We start from the raw sequence: 18814 nt of genomic DNA, 5'->3' as shown, positions 1-18814 counted from the left end.
CGACAGAAATATGATGCTGTTAACATAACGGATGCAAATACATTTTTATTTTTAGTTTACAAAAAAGCTTTTAAAATATGCGTTATATATCTGTTTGTCTCAACTTTAAAATTTTGGACCCTACATTACCTAACATTTCTTACGAAACTTTTCTTTATGAAAATGTAATAACATGAAACAATTTGTACAGTGTAACTGACGTATAGATAAATATCTTTCCTTCATGTTTTTCTTCTTTATCTTTTTTATTTATTTATTTTAGTTTCCACCTCATTGTTCTTTTCTCATTTGTATTCTGATGACATTGAACATATTGTTAATACATTTTGTACATTGTAAGTTGTATGTCATAAAAAAATGTAATCTCTGTATGTTTTGCACAAATAAATAAAGTATAATTTTAAGCTGTAAGCACCAGCACGCATAGATTTATGGATATCTATGCCAGCACGTCCCAGCCGGGTTCGTCACTTATTTGGTTCCCCTGGAAACATTTCCGTTGTGGTCTGTGTTATTTGCAGCGCGTTTCTGTATTTGTGTTGTGAACTTTTGCAGCGCATTTCTGTATTTGGTGGTGTTGTGAGTATTTGGAGCACACGTGTGTTGTGAAACTGATGAAGATGTTTTCTTAATTTGCGGGTGTTTTTTTTATTTGCTCGCGTTTTTTTCTATTTGCATGCTTTTTATTTTATTTGCATGTGTTTTTTTCTATTTGCACGCTTTTTTTCTATTTGCATGCGTTTTTTTCTATTTGCATGTGTTTTCTTCAGTTGCAGCGCATTGAGTTCTCTCGGCCACCGTAAGAAATGGAAAAACTTTTGAATTACTTATAAAGTATTTTAAAAAATTAGCTTGATGTCATTGACCGCAATTATAATTTAAAGAGATTCAGTGTCTATGTAATTGTAAGTATAGTCTTCTTGCAACAATAATACAATGTGATCATTGTCTCTAATTGTTGGTCAATACTTAGCTTAGGAAGTTCTGCATAAAACTGTTTAGATCAAAGCCACATGACTCGGCTGATTTGGTCCTGATTCAAACCTTTGCAATTACTGTGGAATTTCAAGAGTGGCCATAACACACCAATTACGTTTTTATCACTTGCTTAGAGAGTAAGAGCCTTGTTTGCTTGCCCTCTTTGATTCAGAAGGACCGTTGTTGCTGTGGACAGATGAAGGGAGACAGATGGCACGAGGGCTTGATGGTTTTGGAGGTTGCAGCTGCTGTTGACTGACCTAAACAGCATTGTGCTCGATGGCAAAACTACTTGTGTTCTTTTCATGTTTGCACAGCATTTCAACTTCCAAATCCTTCATGTTTATAATCAGGAGGAAGATTTATCCCTTTTTGTTTTGGATGCTCATGTTTTTCCTCATTTTTGAGCGGGTTTGTTGCTTTATGAATGACGTGGGGAGATCTTTTTGCTTAATAGGTGTTTGTATGTACTTTAAACACAGGGTTGTTTTACTCGCTGAAGAGCTGCCTCCGATAGCTAAGAGCTCAGCTATTTCACAGCACTCTATCATTAGAGTGAGTCATGAGTATCAGCTCTTTACAGATGACCTGAGAGGGAGCTCAGAGTTCACAAGTGGGTCTTCATCAAACCACAATGTACATGCCTATCTTGACTGGTATCACATGACTCTAGTTATGTCATGTTCAACTCAAGGAATGATGTAAAGATGCCGTTTCAGTTCATGGCAAGGTTCTGACTTGTATTTTTTGTCCCAGTTTTTAAAAACTACCTCGACAGGCTCTGCCTCACTGTGGGCATGTTTAGACCAATGCATTCAGGTTTAAAGAGGCCGTTTGTAGTAGTTGCTATTTTGCAGAATGATTAGATCCTGAAGATACCAAAAAGTAGAAATGTGAAGTCGTGTCCCCCTCTAGAATGACGGGATGGTCAAGCGTGGAGATAAGCCTGACCTGAGGCCCTGTGTGTCAGAACTATCACAATGTCACCTATAAAATGACAGGTGAGGGTCACCTGTCCTTGCCCTCAAGGTCATGGAAACAATAGAGGTCTCCAGGGTCATTGATAAGAGACATACTTTTTTGTCTCCAAAAGTGAGAGGAAGCATTACTAGAGTATCTAGAATCCACTCTTTATATAGTTGAAGAATAGTTTCTCCCTTACATCTTGGCGTCTAGGTGGTTCACGTCATAATGAAAAGGATCAGGTTTCCTTAGGAAAATCATGCCTATTCAAATTTAGAGGGCAAGGTTTTTTTGAGCCAGATATATTTTGAATGCAACTTCCAAGAAATAAAATTACTTGTATATTGTGTACATTACAATGTTGTGGCTGCAATTCCCATTTTCAAATGTGTGAATTTGGTCCATCCATTGTATATATTATTTGGGGTCTGTAAGATTTTTAAAATAAATATGTTTAGTAAGGATGCATTAAATTGATCAAAAGTAACAGTAAATACATTTTTAATGTTACAAAAGATCTCTGTTTCTAATAAATCCTGTTCTTAAACTTTCTAATCATCAAAGAATTTTGAAGAAAAAAAATGTATCGCGGTTTCCACAAAAAAGCAGCATAACTGTTTTTAACATTGATAAGAATAAGATATTTTTCTTGAGCTGCAAATCATCAGGTTAGAATGATTTCTGAAGGATCATGTGACACTGAAGACTGGAGTAATGATGCTGAAAATTCAGCTTTGCCATCACAGGAATAAATTACATTTTCAAATATATTAAAATACAAAATTGTTTTTTAAAATTGTAGTAATATTTCACAATATTACTGTTTTTACTCTATATTTGATCAAATAAATGCACCCTAAGAGATTTCTTTGAAAAACATTTTGTAGTTTGAGCACAAACGGTCATTTATAACAGGATCTAGCTAAGCAAAGAGCCACAATCTGCAGGGCAGCCCACATTATGCCGCTGTATTTATTTCCACCTTTTTCTCATTCTCTTTAGGTAAACTGCACATGACCTCTGCAGTATTATGGCACAGGCTGCATTCCATCTCAATGCTTTCTTCAATAAGAGCACTGTGATCCTCATGAGATCCTGAGAATGCAGGGAGACTCTCTCACACAGAATAAATGTCCAGGCATCTCTATTCAGTTACCTTGGCCACAGTCCCAGGTGAGACAGCTAAAGGGTCTATTTAATCTTAACTTGAAGAGAGCACTTTGGAAAAGAACCCAATCTCTCATCATCTCAGGAGATTAGATCCGCACACCCACGAATCAGATGCGTCGAAAGCAGTGGCCAGAGTAATAGGCACTTAGGTCTGAGCTTCTGATCCCAGTGTGTCTTTAGATGAAGCACTCTGACCGGTTAATTAAACATGAATATAAATGTTCTGGAAGAGTAATGAGAAGCTTTTGACAAAATTAAATGATTCAGACCCATGAATTACTCATTTACATCCAATTAATAGTTCTTCTGTTGAATTGAACTTCTCAGATTATAAATCAATTTCACAATGTTTGAAGATGTTGTTGTGTAGGTTTATGATAAAAAAATGCAAAAAGAAGTACATTAATTAATTTCTTAGTTATTACATTCAAGGACAGTGAAGTGTTATCTGTTTCTTTGCTAATCTCCTGGTTGCCAACTATTCATTCATAATAACCATACACATGTACCTGCAAAATTTTTGATAGAAATAGAGACTAAGAACATACGTGTTACATCCTTGTGCTTGCAAGTTTTGTTTACAGTCTTATTTTGTGAGTTTTATTGTGTGGAGGCTTGGCCCACTGCTTTCTGAAACTGATACTGTGTGTATCAGTTTGTGTGTTGTGATGTGAATAGATAAGGGACCCATCACATTGTGCAGCACATAGACTCACTCATCTGCTTTTGTTCACTCTAGGAGTTTAGGCTACATGGGCTGTCAGTAGATGCTGTCTTCTGTATGGTCAACTTGAGTTGTGACTATTTCAGCAGCTTCATTTTTCTTGAATGTCTTTGGCATTACTTCTGCTCCTGTTTCCCCTATTGTTTAATCATTAAATGGGTCATGAACTGCATTATTTTAGTATACTATGTTTCCTGGGGTGCACTTATAATGTTAGTATGATTTTACATAAAAAAAAATGTCATAATTTAGAAATAAAAGGCATTTTTCAGTGTAAACGCCCACTGCTGTGATTGGCTAATATTAGTACATGTGGAACTCTCTCGAAAACTTTTAGCACATTTTTACTATTACAGCTCTCAAGGTTAACTTATCATGAAAAGTTTTGATTATAGCATAATGTATAGTTCGTGGCATGAAAGGTCGCAGTGATGAGCATGTAGCCGATCGTAGACATGTTGAGTGCATGAATGCATTGATCTTGCAACTCGATTGACACAGTAAACACTTTTTTACTCAGATAGGTGTGTTGCGCCATTCCTGTCGGATCCAATATAGAAGTCACAGCATCGTTTTTTAATTCCAGTCTTTCTGCAAATGCAGCGTCAGAAGGAAGGTTATGCAGCTACTATGTTTTTCCAAAACCTGGCACTGCACAACATTTTGCACTCTTCAAAGGCATGTTTATCAGGGCTACAGTGTTAACAGATGTAGAAGTACTGTGGGTGTTGATCTTCTTCTAAGGAGGCGGTCTTTCGCCTATGACGTCATAAATAGGCACATTCCAAAACAAGTTGTTTTCTGAGCTTGGTTTCAATAAAAGCTGTTTTTAGACTAACAAGGAATGGAAGTTTTCAGTTCTGAAACTTACAGGATATTATTATGATGACCTCTTATATGTCAAAAGCTCAAGGAAAATTAGATTTCCCAATAGGCTTTATGCACAGCTTCACTACTTCCTGAACTTTAGCCAGCTCCTTTGTTTCCTGTCTGCCATTATTGGACAAACTGATTAATCCAGGCGTGCCTGATTATTGTTACTGAGGCCAGGCACACCTGGATTAATCAGTTTGTCCAATAATGGCAGACAGGAAACAAAGGAGCTGGCTAAAGTTCAGGAAGTAGTGCAGCTGTGCATAAAGCCAATTCGTGACCCCTTTAAGTCACTTGTAAATAGGCACAATCGCCATGTACAGCAACTCCTTTAACATCAAGACCTCTATGGTAGAACCTGAGCTTATATTACTGGGCTGTTTGAAAACTTCATTTGTTATACAGTTAATGTTTGTGCCATTTTAAACCCTAGACTAGGGGGTTTAAAGCCTTTACAGACCCAAGAACCCCAAGACTAACAGACTCTTTTTCAAGACTTTTTTTCAAAATTTTCTCATTTATTGACTGACATCATGTCCACGTGTTGAGAGACATAGGAAGGAAGTGCAGATCACTGTTTGCTATGGTCAATCTCACTAACCCTCCACAACATATTATTTCTGGCTCTGAGGTGCTTGTGAATAGCTTTTCTCAATTATTTTCAGACAAATTGAAGTCTTTCACTGAATCCATTGCAAAAGACACCCCTCATGTAAGCAACTCATGTTCATTTGATGTCAGCTGACTCGACTCACTCAACAAACTCTCTCTCTCTGCTTTCACTCTTACTACTTTTGATGCCATAAGTGACCTAATTGTGAAGTCTAATTCCACATCCTACCAGCTTATTCCTACACCTACCGTTTTGCTTAAGATGTGTGTTCTATCGGTTGCACAAATGAAAAACTTGTTCAACATCTGCCATTGTTCCAGCAGAATTAAAAATGGCTGTGGTGACCCCCATTCTTAAGAAACCGGGCCTTGACCATCTAAACATGAATAAATACAGGCCAATCTCAGATTTACCATTTTTAAGTAAAATACTTGAAAAGGTTGTGGCTTCACGATGGAGATCTTACTTAGATGCTAATGGCATTTTTTAACCTTTTCAGATTATACCCATCTCATACCACAGAAACTGCTCTTCTTCGTGTTGTAAATTACATTCTTCTGTTCATGGATTCAGGGTTAATAAACATCTTGATGCTTCTCGATCTAAGCTCTGCATTTGACACTGTCTGCCGTGAAATACTTATCTCTCGCCTTTTTGCTATCAGTATCATTGGTTCAGCTCTTTCCTGGCTCATTTCCTACATCAACCACAGAAAGTATTATATCACTATACAAGAAAATAAATCTGCCACTGCTCTGCTTTCACTGGGTGTTCCTCAAGGTTCAGTTCTTGGTCCACTATTGTTCATCATTTATAGAATAACCACTTGGTGATATCATACGCATACATGGACTTTAATTTCATTGATATGCTGATGACATTCAAATGTACCTTACCACCAGCTCTAGGCCTTCCCTGTTTGACTCATTTACTGCATGTATCAGGGATATCAAGCATTGGGTGTCCCTGAATTTCCTTAAATTAAATATAATTACCAAACTGAAATACGGATGATCGGCCCTGCTACCTCAGTCAAAAGGATGGACCTTTCCTTTAATATTGATGGGGTTCATGTTAAGCCTTCTTTATCTGTCTGTAATCTTATTTGACTCAACTCTATCTTTTGCCTCTCATATTTCTTCTGTTGTTAAAAACTCTTTTTTACATTTTCGTAATATTGCGGGTCTTCGATCTTCTCTCACTCTAGCTGATGCTGAAATCTTAATGCATGTGTTAATCACATCACGTCTGGATTATTGCAATGCTCTAATTCTTTGTCTGCACAAAAAACTTATTGCAAGATTACAGTATGTTCAAAACTCAGCAGCAAGAGTTCTCACCTCCACCAGGCTTCTGCTCACATTACTCCTACTGCATGATCTTCACTGGTTACCCGCAGCATCACGTATTCACTTTAAGATATCACTTCTTACATTTAAGGTATGAAATGGTATTGCACATTCATATCTGGCAGATCTACTCCACCCCTACTGCCCTGCCTGGTCCCTTAGATCATCAGGGGTCTCATTTATAAAACTGTGCGTAGGATCCTTACTAAAAGTGTACATGCGCCCGAAAGCCAAAAATGTCGTACACAAAAAAAATTCAGACTTATAAAATGTGCGTATGCCAGAACCTGCGCAGAATTCACTTTATAACTCCCTGAAATAACCATACATGGAGCTTACAATGCCTAGTTGTATATGCATATCCTCATTTGCATATCATTTGCATATGATTATTCATCTACTGATAACATGTTTAACGGTACAAGACATTAGGGAAATATGAAATACGGATGTGCCGTCACATTACATTAATAAAAATCATTTAGTTAGCCTATCCTTGCCTTGTTTTTGAATAAATAAATCAAATAGTGTAAAATACATTTCAGATTAGATTCACATATTTCAGAACAGATTATTCACATATAAATATTGATCAACGCAAATACACAGAGCACATCAAATATGATAAACAGAAGCTTAAACATGCTTGCCTGATGCACAAGAACCAATGAGGTTTGTTGTCATGCGTCAAGCAAGCATGTTGATCATAATTGATGTGCTCAATATATGTGCATTCATATATTTCCTTAATGTTCTGCTGTAAAAACTCACAGATAACTGCAAGATTTTTATAAAATGTAGTGATTTTTTTAAAGCTCTGTTATTTTTGGGGTCCATCAATATCCTGAGAGCCAAGCCCGAATATTAGAGAATGCAATTTGGACTGGCTTTGAAACAGCTCTTCTTTTTCAAGGTTAATCATGAGCAAAACCTAAAGTAAAGATGTCATCAACTTTAATAATGTTCTTGGCTCCAGAACGGCAAATCATTTGCACTCCAATCATGATACGAATGCTGGATTTTTCCAGATGTCGTCGAGTTATACCAGTTCAGAGTCATATGCTTCACCTGCTGTTAGCGATACCTGAGCCCACGTTTCTCCCAGGGCCCCATTCAGCCCTCGCTGTGGCCTCAGAGGCAAATGGACAAACTCATCTCCATTTCCCAGCCCAGTGAACCACACAAAGGAAGCCCTTGTTGCAGGGCTCTGATCTCTCTGAACCTGCAGGCCAGAGAACAGGAAGGCTTCTGAGAGTCTGCAGTTGGACGAGGGGAGCGAAAAAGCGTATGTGCTGTAATCAGTTGGCCAATTAAACAGACCCTGGTCTCTCACCCCCATGTAATGAGAGAGGCTGACACTCAAGGGTTCCTTTCTCAACATATGAACCCTGGGAAGGAATACTTCTGCTTCGGTACGCATGCACAGATAAGCTATGCTTGTTAAGCTACCATAAAATTGATTTGAAAGCGAGGATTAAAAAAGTATGCTAAATTTTGAAGATGGCACTTCAAAATCTTGAACAATGGTCTAAAAGCTTTTGGGACAGAAGACCAATTTACGACTTTGGACTTTTGAATACAAGCTTTTAGAAAGACCCTCCTTCGGTAATTTGAACTATTTGGGTTGACAAATGAAGGACTAGGTCTTCTAGAATTATTTGAGACTCCATATGCACGTTCTTGGAATTTCTTAAAGGCTTTCTAAGCTGCTTTTAGGTGTTACGTACCAAAAAGTAATCAATACATGGGACAGGGCCCACAAAGAAATCACAAGTGAAATATAAGACATGTAATTTTACCTGGGTGGCTGTTGAGCCTTTAAAATGACTGTGGAAGGAGACGTTCAGGTTCCCTCTCTGAAACCCTTTTCCCGGTTCAGTGCAGATGCCAAACGGTGTGGCTCACTCCAGTGATCATTTACAGAAAAGGTGTTTTCTGCATTGCCGTTCCAATATGCTCTAACATTCAAAAGTTTGGGGTCAGTAAGATTTTTTTTTTTTTTTTTACATGTAAGAAATTACATTCAGCAAGGACACATTAAATTAAGTTAAAATTCATGTGACATTAAAGACTTTCACATTGTTACAAAATGTTTATATTTCAAGTAAATGAAATAGAACTTTCTATTCATCAAAGAATCCTGAAAAAAAATATTCAGTTTCCAAAATATTAAGCAGCACAACTGTTTTCAACTGATTTCTGAAGGATCATGTGACACTGAAGACTAAAGTAATGATGCTGAAAATTCAGCTTTACCATCAAAGGAATACATTACATTTTAAAATGTATTAAAATAATAAATGGCTGTTTTAAATTTTAATAATATTTCACAATTTCATTCAATATCATATTGTTTTTACTGCATTTTTGATCAGTGAGCATTTCAAAAACATTAAATGTTTAAATCTTGTTGACCCCAAACCGTTAAATGGTAGATTATAAACTGTCAGATACCATAAGCTTTGAATTTGTTTATATAAAAAATATGTCTTGAAAATATATGCTTTCATTTTATGGTAACTTGCCACCTTTTACAAATGTATGCAATTTATTAAGTTCAATATTTTTGGAGGCAAAAAAGAATTGGATGGTTATTTTCGTATATTTTTCATTTTGTGGATTCATTCATTGTTTTACTGTTTATATTTTGCTGGAAAGCCTAGGTTGTTTAATGGCAAATTAGTGACTAAAAGTATCGTTTTCCCCTAGGCAAGTATCAGTAGAAATGTTCAATGGCTTTTTGTTGTCAATATATGAGTCTACAGAATTTGACATAAAAAATTAAAACTAAAATCTTCACTAAATTTGACAACTAGTCCCAGTCTTCCTACTGTTCTCAGTTCTGAAATGCCATGACACAAGTGAAAATGATCCACTGCAAGCTGCTTTTTTTATCCTAACTCACCGTGACCCTCGTCTTCACATACACATAAATACACACCTCAGGGATTTTCCACACAAATCTCACTTAGGCACGACTAGACCTGATCGGGTAACAGAAAGGCATTATGCTGAATTTATGACTGTACGTCACCTCCGTTATCCACATGACATAGCCTGAAGGATATAATGGAATCTTTATATGGCAGTTTTATATAATGATGAACAATTGCCAGTCTGATGTTTATCTGTAAATGGAAAAGATTATGTAAGTCAGTAATAGATTTACAGAATGAACAGATTTAAGCTTAGCCTACATCCTTCCCTGATAACTCATTCGATAAGTAAACAATAAATTATCATGATCTGCTAGTTTTCTTCCTTCTCAGTGTTAATTATTTTAGAGGACCCTTTATTTGTTTTGTTGAATTGTAGTTGTGAGATAGATTTATTGTTACTTTAGAATATTTTTAAATATTTAAAAAATTCACACAATACAATGCAGTAAGTTACCTTCAAATATGAATTAAATTCCATGAAGTACATATAGTTTGTAAGCCTGTAATTCCATAAGAGCACTAAAAGCCCCTCTCTCAGTTGTATATTGTCTTCAGGGCTTTTGTGTTTTACGACCTACATGTCTGTGTGCTGACTTGGTCAGCATTGATAAATGAGCTGGAAAGACACCAATCTCAAATGAGCAATAAAAGGAGTCACACACACAAAGCCCCCCTGAGTTTATATCCTTGACCTGGTGTGTTTATGACAGCCTGTCTTCCTGTGAAGGTGGACTCACATACCTAACCAGTCAGTGACAAATGTAAGACAAAGGAGATATAAATGTGGTGAGGGAAAATTCCTGGACTCTTTCAGTTCAACGAGGAAATGAAGATGCTTGTTCAGTAATCAGCCCAGGGATGTGTTTTATTTGTGTGGTTACTTCACAATTTTTTCCTTTTTTTATCAGCTGTTTCTTAAGGACGAAAGTGGTTTAAGAGAGGAAGTTTTTTTTACCCTTTTAAGGATCTCAACAGGAAATCTCAGGTAACATTTGAATGTTTGTATTGTTGAACCACTGTTGCTATGCTGTGGTGATTCATGTCTTGGTAAATACGCACACACTTGAGTGTGGCGCACTTGAAATCCTGCCAGTGTTACTGTACTGCAACATGGAGGTCTGATAAATATTGCTTTGATGTCACTTTCTACCCATATGCCAACAGAAATGTGATTCCTCAAATCTTTCATTTGATGAAAGTGTCTTGGAACCAGGGCGTTTAGGTCTTTAGAGCTTATTTTTCTAATTCATGCTAAGCTTTCAGTGCTGACATATTTCAAGAGACATGACATGTGGGTTTAAGTGTTTTTCACTTGAATGGTCAGGATCTGGGTCGTACCTATGCAGGTGCATAGTCAACTGTGGGAATGTTTTCTTCTGGTTCTCTTCATGTTCAGACAAATTGCTAGACTTAGGATCATATACACGAAAAGGTTGTTGAGGAGCATTAAATCATGCCATTCGTTAAACAAAAAGCTACTAAATGATTTCTGAGATGGTCGTCTGAAGATTAGCCTTTCAGATTTGATTTCATCTTGACATGAAGTGTACTTTTGGCCTCTTTTTTTCCTCCCCAGAGCACATTTCTTCACATTCCTCTTTTTCTCAACTGTAACCTCAAAGAAGCAAAAATAGAGCACTGTATAATATGATGAAATGGATCCACTGGCCCTCAGGCCATCAGAAAAGGCCTCCGGCTTTTGAGAAGGGCGGGACCATCACCTATAGTCACGTCATGTGTTCAGTTTTTCTGTGTCAAAAGACGATCTGCCGGTTTCAAAACAAAGTAGTAAATCTATCAACAATGTCTTCCAGTAAAATTGCTGACAGAGCAATATACTATTCCTGGACATATCTTGTTTTAGTATTAATGTTAGTGAAGATCATGCAATAATTGAAGCTCCTTTGATTATGAACTCAGTCTGACTTTAACCTGACCTAACTAACAAAGGATAAAATATAAATTAATCATATGACTGTAAGCGAGTCTTAAAGGGATACTCCACTTTTTTTGGAAATAGGCTCATTTTACAACTCCCCCAGAGTTAAACTGTTGAGTTTTTACCGTTTTTGAATACATTCAGCCGATCTCCGGTTCTGGCGGTACCACTTTTAGCATAGCTTAGCATACATCATTGGAGTGGACAAGACCATTAGCATTTCTAAAAAAAAAAGACCAAAGAGTTTTGATATTTTTCCTATTTAAAACTTGACTCTTCTGTAGTTACATCGTGCACTAAGACCGACGGAAAATGTAAAGTTGCGATTTTCTAGGCTGATATGGATAGGAACTATACTCTCATTCCTGCGTAATAATCAAGAAACTTCACTGCCGTACCATGAGTGCAGCAGGCGTAATGATATGACGCAGCGCCTGAAAATAGGCCACCTTCCGTCAACACAACGGAACTATTTTCAGGCGCTGCGTCATATCATTACGCCTGCTGCTCTCATGGTACGGCAGTGAAGTTTCTTGATTATTACGCAGGAATGAGAGTATAGTTCCTAGCCATATCAGCCTAGAAAATCGCAACTTTACATTTTCCGTCGGTCTTAGTGCACGATGTAACTACAGAAGAGTCAAGTTTTAAATAGGAAAAATATCAAAACTCTTTGGTCATTTTTTTTTGTAGAAATGCTAATGGTCTTGTCCACTTCAATGATGTATGCTAAGCTATGCTAAAAGTGGTACCGCCAGAACCGGAGATCGGCTGAATGGATTCAAAAACGGTAAAACTCAACAGTTTAACTCTGGGGGAGTTGTAAAATGAGCCTATTTTCAAAAAAAGTGGAGTATCCCTTTAAGAATTATGGAGTCTGTTTCTCTGAAAAGCCTTGAGCCTCGGAAAATGATTTATTTATCATCAAAAGCCACTGGTAGTTTTACTATTATCGGGCCTGTTTACACGTGGTAGCCTATAATCCGATCACAAGTGGACGACGCTAAATACATGTGTAAACGGGGTCTAAAATGTTTTGACCTTGTCCACTTTCGACCACTTCCAGAGGTAGTCGAAACCGCATTGACCTGATTGCTTTCATAGTGTAGAGGCTCATCTGGTCGAATGTGTTTGAACAGCCACAAAAGAACGCCTACTCTCCGCCTACTGACCTAACGCATGAACATTATGGGAAGCGCGCTAGCCAGACTTGTAGTTCGGTTCTCTTGGTTCTTTTGGCCCTGACCAAAAAAGATAATGATATATTTATTCCTAGTTTGTTTAGCGTTCACACTGTCTATTTTTTTACAACGAACGTAAAGATACAAAAAAAATATATAATTTTGGGGGATTTTTTATGGGTTTTTTTTGTAAATGATTTTTTAATGAGAATGCGTCATGAAAATGTGTCTTCCTCGTCTATTTGTGATCCGATCGACCAAAACACATCTTAATACCAGGTGTAAACGGGGCTTTGTCTCTTTCAGTAGGCTATATTAAGATAATATACATCTCCATTCAAAGCAAATTATTTACTTTTATAAATATTATGACACATTTTCTGGCTCATGAATAGTGAATTGACTAGTTCTAAGACTAACTGAATAAAGTTACAATTTGTCCCTGATTCGTTGCTTTCAAATCCTGTTGAGTCTCTTTGTTTCAAAATCATCACTGTGGAAGATCGTTTCCCTGGAGGCGAGACAGTGGGCAGTTTCCGTTCTCCACCTAAATGTGTTTTAAAGAGCTTTTCATTTTTTTACACGCATGATAGAAAGAATGCCATGACAAAAAGCGCAAAACCTTCACTGAAGGACATAAAAACTTTTCATTTCCAAAAGGCAGTTGTGAAATATTAAGGAATGTGTTTGAGACTATCGCAAGTGTTTTATTTGGATATTCAAAGGATGATCCACCATTAATTTGAGGAATTTTTAAAAGCTTTGGTTAGTCTGGGAACATTCCTGTAATTCTAACCCTGTCAGCACATCAGGCTTAAATAAAGCTCAAAGGATGCACTAAAACTCACTGTGGTGTGATATTTACACAAGACTTGAAGATTTCACAGCTGTATATTTACTGTGACAGCCGTGAGGGACAGCTAGAACTCAAGATATCAAATGAGCAATACTGTATCATATTTCATTGATATTGCACGTGCAGCTATTTTATGGGGGCTGGCAGACAGCCATAATATATTTTACAAAGAAAAGTGTATCTGAATTTACTGGTCATATTTTCTTTTTATTCAGCATTTTGCACGAGAGAATCAGTGGTGACATATGAAGCCTCCTATATCTTGAGTTACTGTGGTATAGATGTGATTTGTTCACTCTCAGCTGTCTTTTCCTCATTTCTCTGACAGCTTTAATGCAGCTCTTCATAGAGCTTTTGGTGCTGCTATCAGTTATATAGCTCTGATTGTAGATTCACTTATGTTGCAAACATAATTAGATTGGGATGTATTACATATTTTTGCAACTTAACTGTATATAATTCAATCAAAATATGTTTACAGTAGGTAAATCCCCCTTGAGGTTTAAAAAAGAGACCGATATAATTGGTGATCACTGCTCATTTCCACGTATTAGCAGTCCTGGATTAAATGCAATCATTTATCCTCCCCACCTAACCCTGTGCATGACAGAAGGTTTAAACATGGTGATGCTTGTATAGGTTCCGAAATAAACAGCTTTATTCATGATATGATAAATGACTGCCTGTCTAAGTAGGCGGCGTATAATACAAGTAGAAAAGTTTGGGACACATTCAATTAATCAAAAGTGACATTAAAAACATTTATAAATGTTACAAAAGATGTCTCTTTTAAATAAAAGCTGTTCTTTTTTGAAAAAAGCATCACAGTTTTCACAAAAATATAAAGCAGCACAACCATTATAAACATTGATAATAATAATAAATGTTTCTTGAGCACCAAATCAGCATGCTAGAATGATTTCTGAAGAATCATGTTTTCTGAAAATTCCGCTTTGCCATCACAGGAATAAATTACTTTTTAAAATATATTAAAATAAAAAAGGTAATTTAATATTTAACAGAATATTACTGTTTTACTGTATTTTTCATCAAATAAATGCATAAGAACCCCCCCCCCTCCAAGACCATAAAGCTCCTAATATCTTTAGTGATATTAATATTGATCTCTGCAGCTTAAGCAAAAATCAATGCACTCATTCACTCATGAAGTGTATTGAGGAAAGTACAGTTAATCTAACTGTGTTTTTTTGTTGAGGCTCTTGGTCTTCCAGAGGTTATGAGGATCGGGTGTGTGCTAAGTGCGTTTGTGTGAATGCTAATTACATGGGCTAGACTGGCTTGACACTACACTGTTGACTTCACACAATGGCTACAGGTCCCGCCCCCACAATGCACCTGCTGTCCAATCAGAAGCGGGGGTTGTCAGGAGGTTGGGGTCGGTGGTCTCTTTTCTGTTGTTGTGTGTGAGAGAGCTGAAATGGAAAATGACTTCTAAGCTTTCTCTTTCCTTTTCCTTTTGAAAGTCTCAGTCAAGACAGCAGTCTCCGCACATTGACTCGGGGAATCTGTCTGCCTGCCATGTAACGTTGTGTATAAGCTTTCCACTTTACAGACAAAAGGTAAGCCTTTGTTTCTTCATGTTTTGTGTGACTTAAGTGTATTTTGCTTGCATTATATTTGTATTGGATACGTATTTTTAAAAGTCCTGGCTTTTTTTTTTCTTTTCTTTTTTTTTGCAAATTTGGTCTAATTAACAAGTGAGTTTTTAGTTAGCATCAGTCACTGTAAATTATAAATATTAATCAGAAGTTAGTCTCTCACAAATGTTTTTTAGAAGAAGTTACTATGTTAAAAGTTGTGATTATTCAGGGATCTTCACAGATCACTGAAGCAATCATCAGGCCTCTGAGGTTCTGCACTCTAGAGCTCATTTACATCACGTTCACTTCAAGACATTTACTTTCAAGGAATGAGTTTAAATATCAAAGTAGACAACAGTTTTGATCTAAAACACCAGCAATCTTTGCCTATAAAATGAGTGTGTGTTTGTGTGGGTTTATATTCGGCATAAATATGCCAACATAAAGATGCATGCAAATGGCCATTTTACGCTCTTCACTCTTAATGAACTGCTTTTAAGTCCCTACATGTCCGCTGGTTGGTCTATGACCTAAGAGCACGTACGTCGGGAGCTGAAAGGCTTCAGACCGCAGGTCCCTTTCTGTGTTTTAACCTCTGGGTCAGTATAGCTGATTGCTGTTGTGCTGTCAGTCATTCTATATGTGTGATCTCTCTTTACTCTGCTAGAGACCCTCAGGAGTAGATTGTCACTGCCACAAGATTAATGACACTCATCTGTTTGCTTTAAAACCATATGCTTTCTAGAGATGAAATAGAGCCTGTGGATTTCTGTGTACTAAGATGTGTGATTTAATGCGGAGAACTTAAGTCACGTTAAATAAGAAATTTCAACTTCATTTCACAGAATAAAATGCAAGTTTGAGCTGTCTGAAAGAAACTTGCACTGACATATCAGTTCAAATATTAAAATTGTTTTGTGTCAAGATGCACACCTGGTTTTTAAAGGTACATTTAGAAAACCTACTTAAATGTGCTAATTTTACTAAAGCCTAATCCTGGTTTAATCTAAGCCCTGTCTGTGAAACCAGGCCTTCATATTCCAGATTGTAATTCTATTTAAAAAACTTGTTTACCACATGTTTCACAGATTGAGTGTCATGTTAATTCAGACTGGAAATAAGTTACTTGTGAAAACACTAGTCTAATGTCCGTCGCAGAATGAAATTGTCAATGCTACGTAACTAAACACTGATGGAAACAAGCACTAGAGCATGTTAATGTCCTCAGAGAATGTGTTCAGCCTTAATGATTAACCTCTGAGGTCAATGTGTCTCACTGCGTCTTAAAATGCCAGGGGCAGGTGCAAGACATTTCAAAAATGTGGGTGACATTAGACTTTAGTCCCTAGTCATCAGTTATAAGGCCTTATGCTGGATTGTGGATTGTAAAAAAAAAAAAAATGTAGGTACTTGCAACTGAAGCCAGAGGGCTTTATGCAAATGGATATATTAGTGACTCTGGTGCATTCAGTAAACTGAATAATGCATGAAATAAATGCAGTTTGGATGATTAGAATTCATACAGTAGGTTGTTCTCCAGAATATGAGCCTTTGCTATAATTAATGGACTAATGTGTTAAACCATCCATCACCTACAATTCTGTCCTGTTTGGTCAGGCATTTGTGCTTTGTCATTATTCTGTTAAAAGAAATTATGATTAATATGACTGAAAATGTGGGTTATCTTATAGCTGTAGGCATCAATCTTAGATCTTTTTGTAAATTACTTTTTGAACAAAACAAGATGATTGTAGATGATCAATCTACATGCACAATCTGCATAAAATAATTTCAGTGTTCTTTTTATGCTCATCATATTCCAGTCAACATTCATTGGCCTCTTACCATGGAGATATGGTTTCTCTTTATCATGCTTAAGCTCTAGATGCTAATGTGTATTTGCCCAATCCATGCTAATGGTTATAATATTGAGGTGCTTAACAAAATATAAATGAGGACAATTACGGGAAGTCAAATGTTCAGAGACTTTACCATATCTTTTGCCGTTTATTTTAGGTGTCACTATCAGTGTTTTAAACATGGCAGCAGATCTGGCTTTAGTCACTGTTCTTGTTCAGCTTCTTGTTGATTTGGTGGCAAGTGACAATATTGACTTCTACAATCTCATGCCTGCTGTAGAAGGTGAGTGTGTCTGTTCAAAAGTTTGGGATGAGTAAGATATTTTTTTTAAAGAAATTAACACTTTTATTTATTAAGGACACATTAAATATATCAACAGTAAATACATTTATAATATTTTGCTTTTCTATTCATCAAAGAACCCTGAAAAAAAAGTATCACAGTTTCCACAAAATTATTAAGCAGCACAACTGTTTTTAACATTGATAATATTAAGAAATGTTTCTTAAGCAGCAAATCAGCATATTAGAATGATTTCTGAAGGATCATGTGACACTGAAGACTGAAGTAATGATGCTGAAAATTCATCTTTGCCATCACAAGAATAAATTACATATTAAAATAGAAAATATGAAGATGAAGCTTAAATCAGTTATCTATTGTGATCAATATTTCACAATATTACTGTTTTACTGTATTTTTGGTCAAATAAATGCAGCCTTGGTGAGCATAAGAAATCTTACCGACCCCAAACATTAACCAGTGACCTGTTAAGCAATAATGTAATCATGTTTGTTGACATGAATGTTATCATATGATAAAGCATTACCATAACTGTGACTTTATAGCAATAACCCAGTGTTCATGTCTGTACAGCCACCCCGTTTCCCAAGAGTTTCAAGTGCTTCACCTGTGAACAGGCCTCAGACAACTACGGCTGTAACCGCTGGGCAGAAGATGTGTGGTGCCCTCAGAGTGAGTTTACAAAACACAAACCCAACGCTCTCAGACCTTGTCTCTAGATAAAGATTATTCCTGATATCCCGTTCCTTCATTTATAGATACCCAGTACTGTATGACAATACATCACTTCTACCATCATGGGAAGACAAAGTTTGTTACCAAAAGATGTGCAGTGCATGAAGAATGCCAGTTAGCCGGCTGTAGACGTCACAAAAATACACACCATGTGAGTATCCACTCTTCATTGTACTGAATACATGGCAACATAGTAGCCTACATACATACAGTAATCTCTTGTACAAAAATTGTATTCACTTGTGATTCTGTGTTGCAGGAGTGTGTATCTTGCTGTGAAGGGATGGTTTGTAACGTAGAGCTGCCGACCAATCACAGTAATGCAGTGTTTTCTCCGAGACAAACCCACAGCTCAGCAGCACCCACTTTCAGGGACTGGGATACTGTGATCCTGCTGATCCCGGCTCTCACTGGACTGTTACCGTTGTGATCCTCAGTCAGGAGAACTTGTTTGGTGATAAACAACACTACAAGTGAATGAAGCCTAGGAGACATCATCCACACTGGAATATTAATACAGTTAGATGTATGTTTTCATTAAGTTCACAGTAATATCATGCTGGAGAAAGCTATCTGTTGGCATTCCCATCCATCTCAACGGCAGGATGTTGCAGGACTCCCTGGAAGAACATGATTCGAAATCTGCCGTCTTTGCTCATGTGCTCACTGATGTTTTCATGATTGATCTGTGACTCATCAGCCTGGAGTGGCACCACAAGAAGAAGATGAG

At 36.9% G+C, this 18814-nt stretch overlaps 1 protein-coding gene across 4 annotated transcripts; it reads left to right on the top strand.

Moving 5' to 3' along the window:
* Positions 1-2939: 2939 nt before the first annotated feature.
* lypd6b (LY6/PLAUR domain containing 6B) lies at positions 2940-18569 on the top strand. 4 transcript variants are annotated; one of them, XM_056251905.1, is made up of 6 exons: positions 2940-3114; positions 15070-15165; positions 17203-17328; positions 17923-18021; positions 18108-18235; positions 18344-18569. In XM_056251905.1, exons 3-6 carry the CDS (start codon positions 17226-17228, stop codon positions 18512-18514), a joined length of 501 nt encoding a protein of 166 aa, XP_056107880.1. In that variant the 5' UTR covers positions 2940-3114; positions 15070-15165; positions 17203-17225; the 3' UTR covers positions 18515-18569. The 4 variants fall into 4 exon arrangements, with proteins under 4 accessions (XP_056107880.1, XP_056107879.1, XP_056107878.1 ...); XM_056251904.1 differs by lacking the exon at positions 2940-3114 and adding an exon at positions 10405-10594; XM_056251903.1 differs by lacking the exon at positions 2940-3114 and having other exon boundaries at positions 14855-15165.
* The last annotated feature ends 245 nt before the right edge of the window (positions 18570-18814 follow it).

The sequence above is a fragment of the Rhinichthys klamathensis genome, unplaced genomic scaffold (assembly GCF_029890125.1).
Source record: "Rhinichthys klamathensis goyatoka isolate OS25496 unplaced genomic scaffold, OSU_Roscu_1.1 h1tg000090l_1, whole genome shotgun sequence".
Lineage (NCBI taxonomy): Eukaryota > Metazoa > Chordata > Actinopteri > Cypriniformes > Leuciscidae > Rhinichthys > Rhinichthys klamathensis.
This window is presented reverse-complemented; position numbering and strand designations above follow the sequence as displayed.

Excerpts from the sequence above, each read along its gene's own strand:
- lypd6b (XM_056251905.1), top strand. The coding sequence starts at position 17,226 with ATGGCAGCAGATCTGGCTTTAGTCACTGTTCTTGTTCAGCTTCTTGTT. Across the intron at positions 17,329-17,922 it reads TCTCATGCCTGCTGTAGAAG|CCACCCCGTTTCCCAAGAGT; the intron begins GTGAGTGTGTCT and ends ATGTCTGTACAG. Across the intron at positions 18,022-18,107 it reads AGATGTGTGGTGCCCTCAGA|ATACCCAGTACTGTATGACA; the intron begins GTGAGTTTACAA and ends CTTCATTTATAG.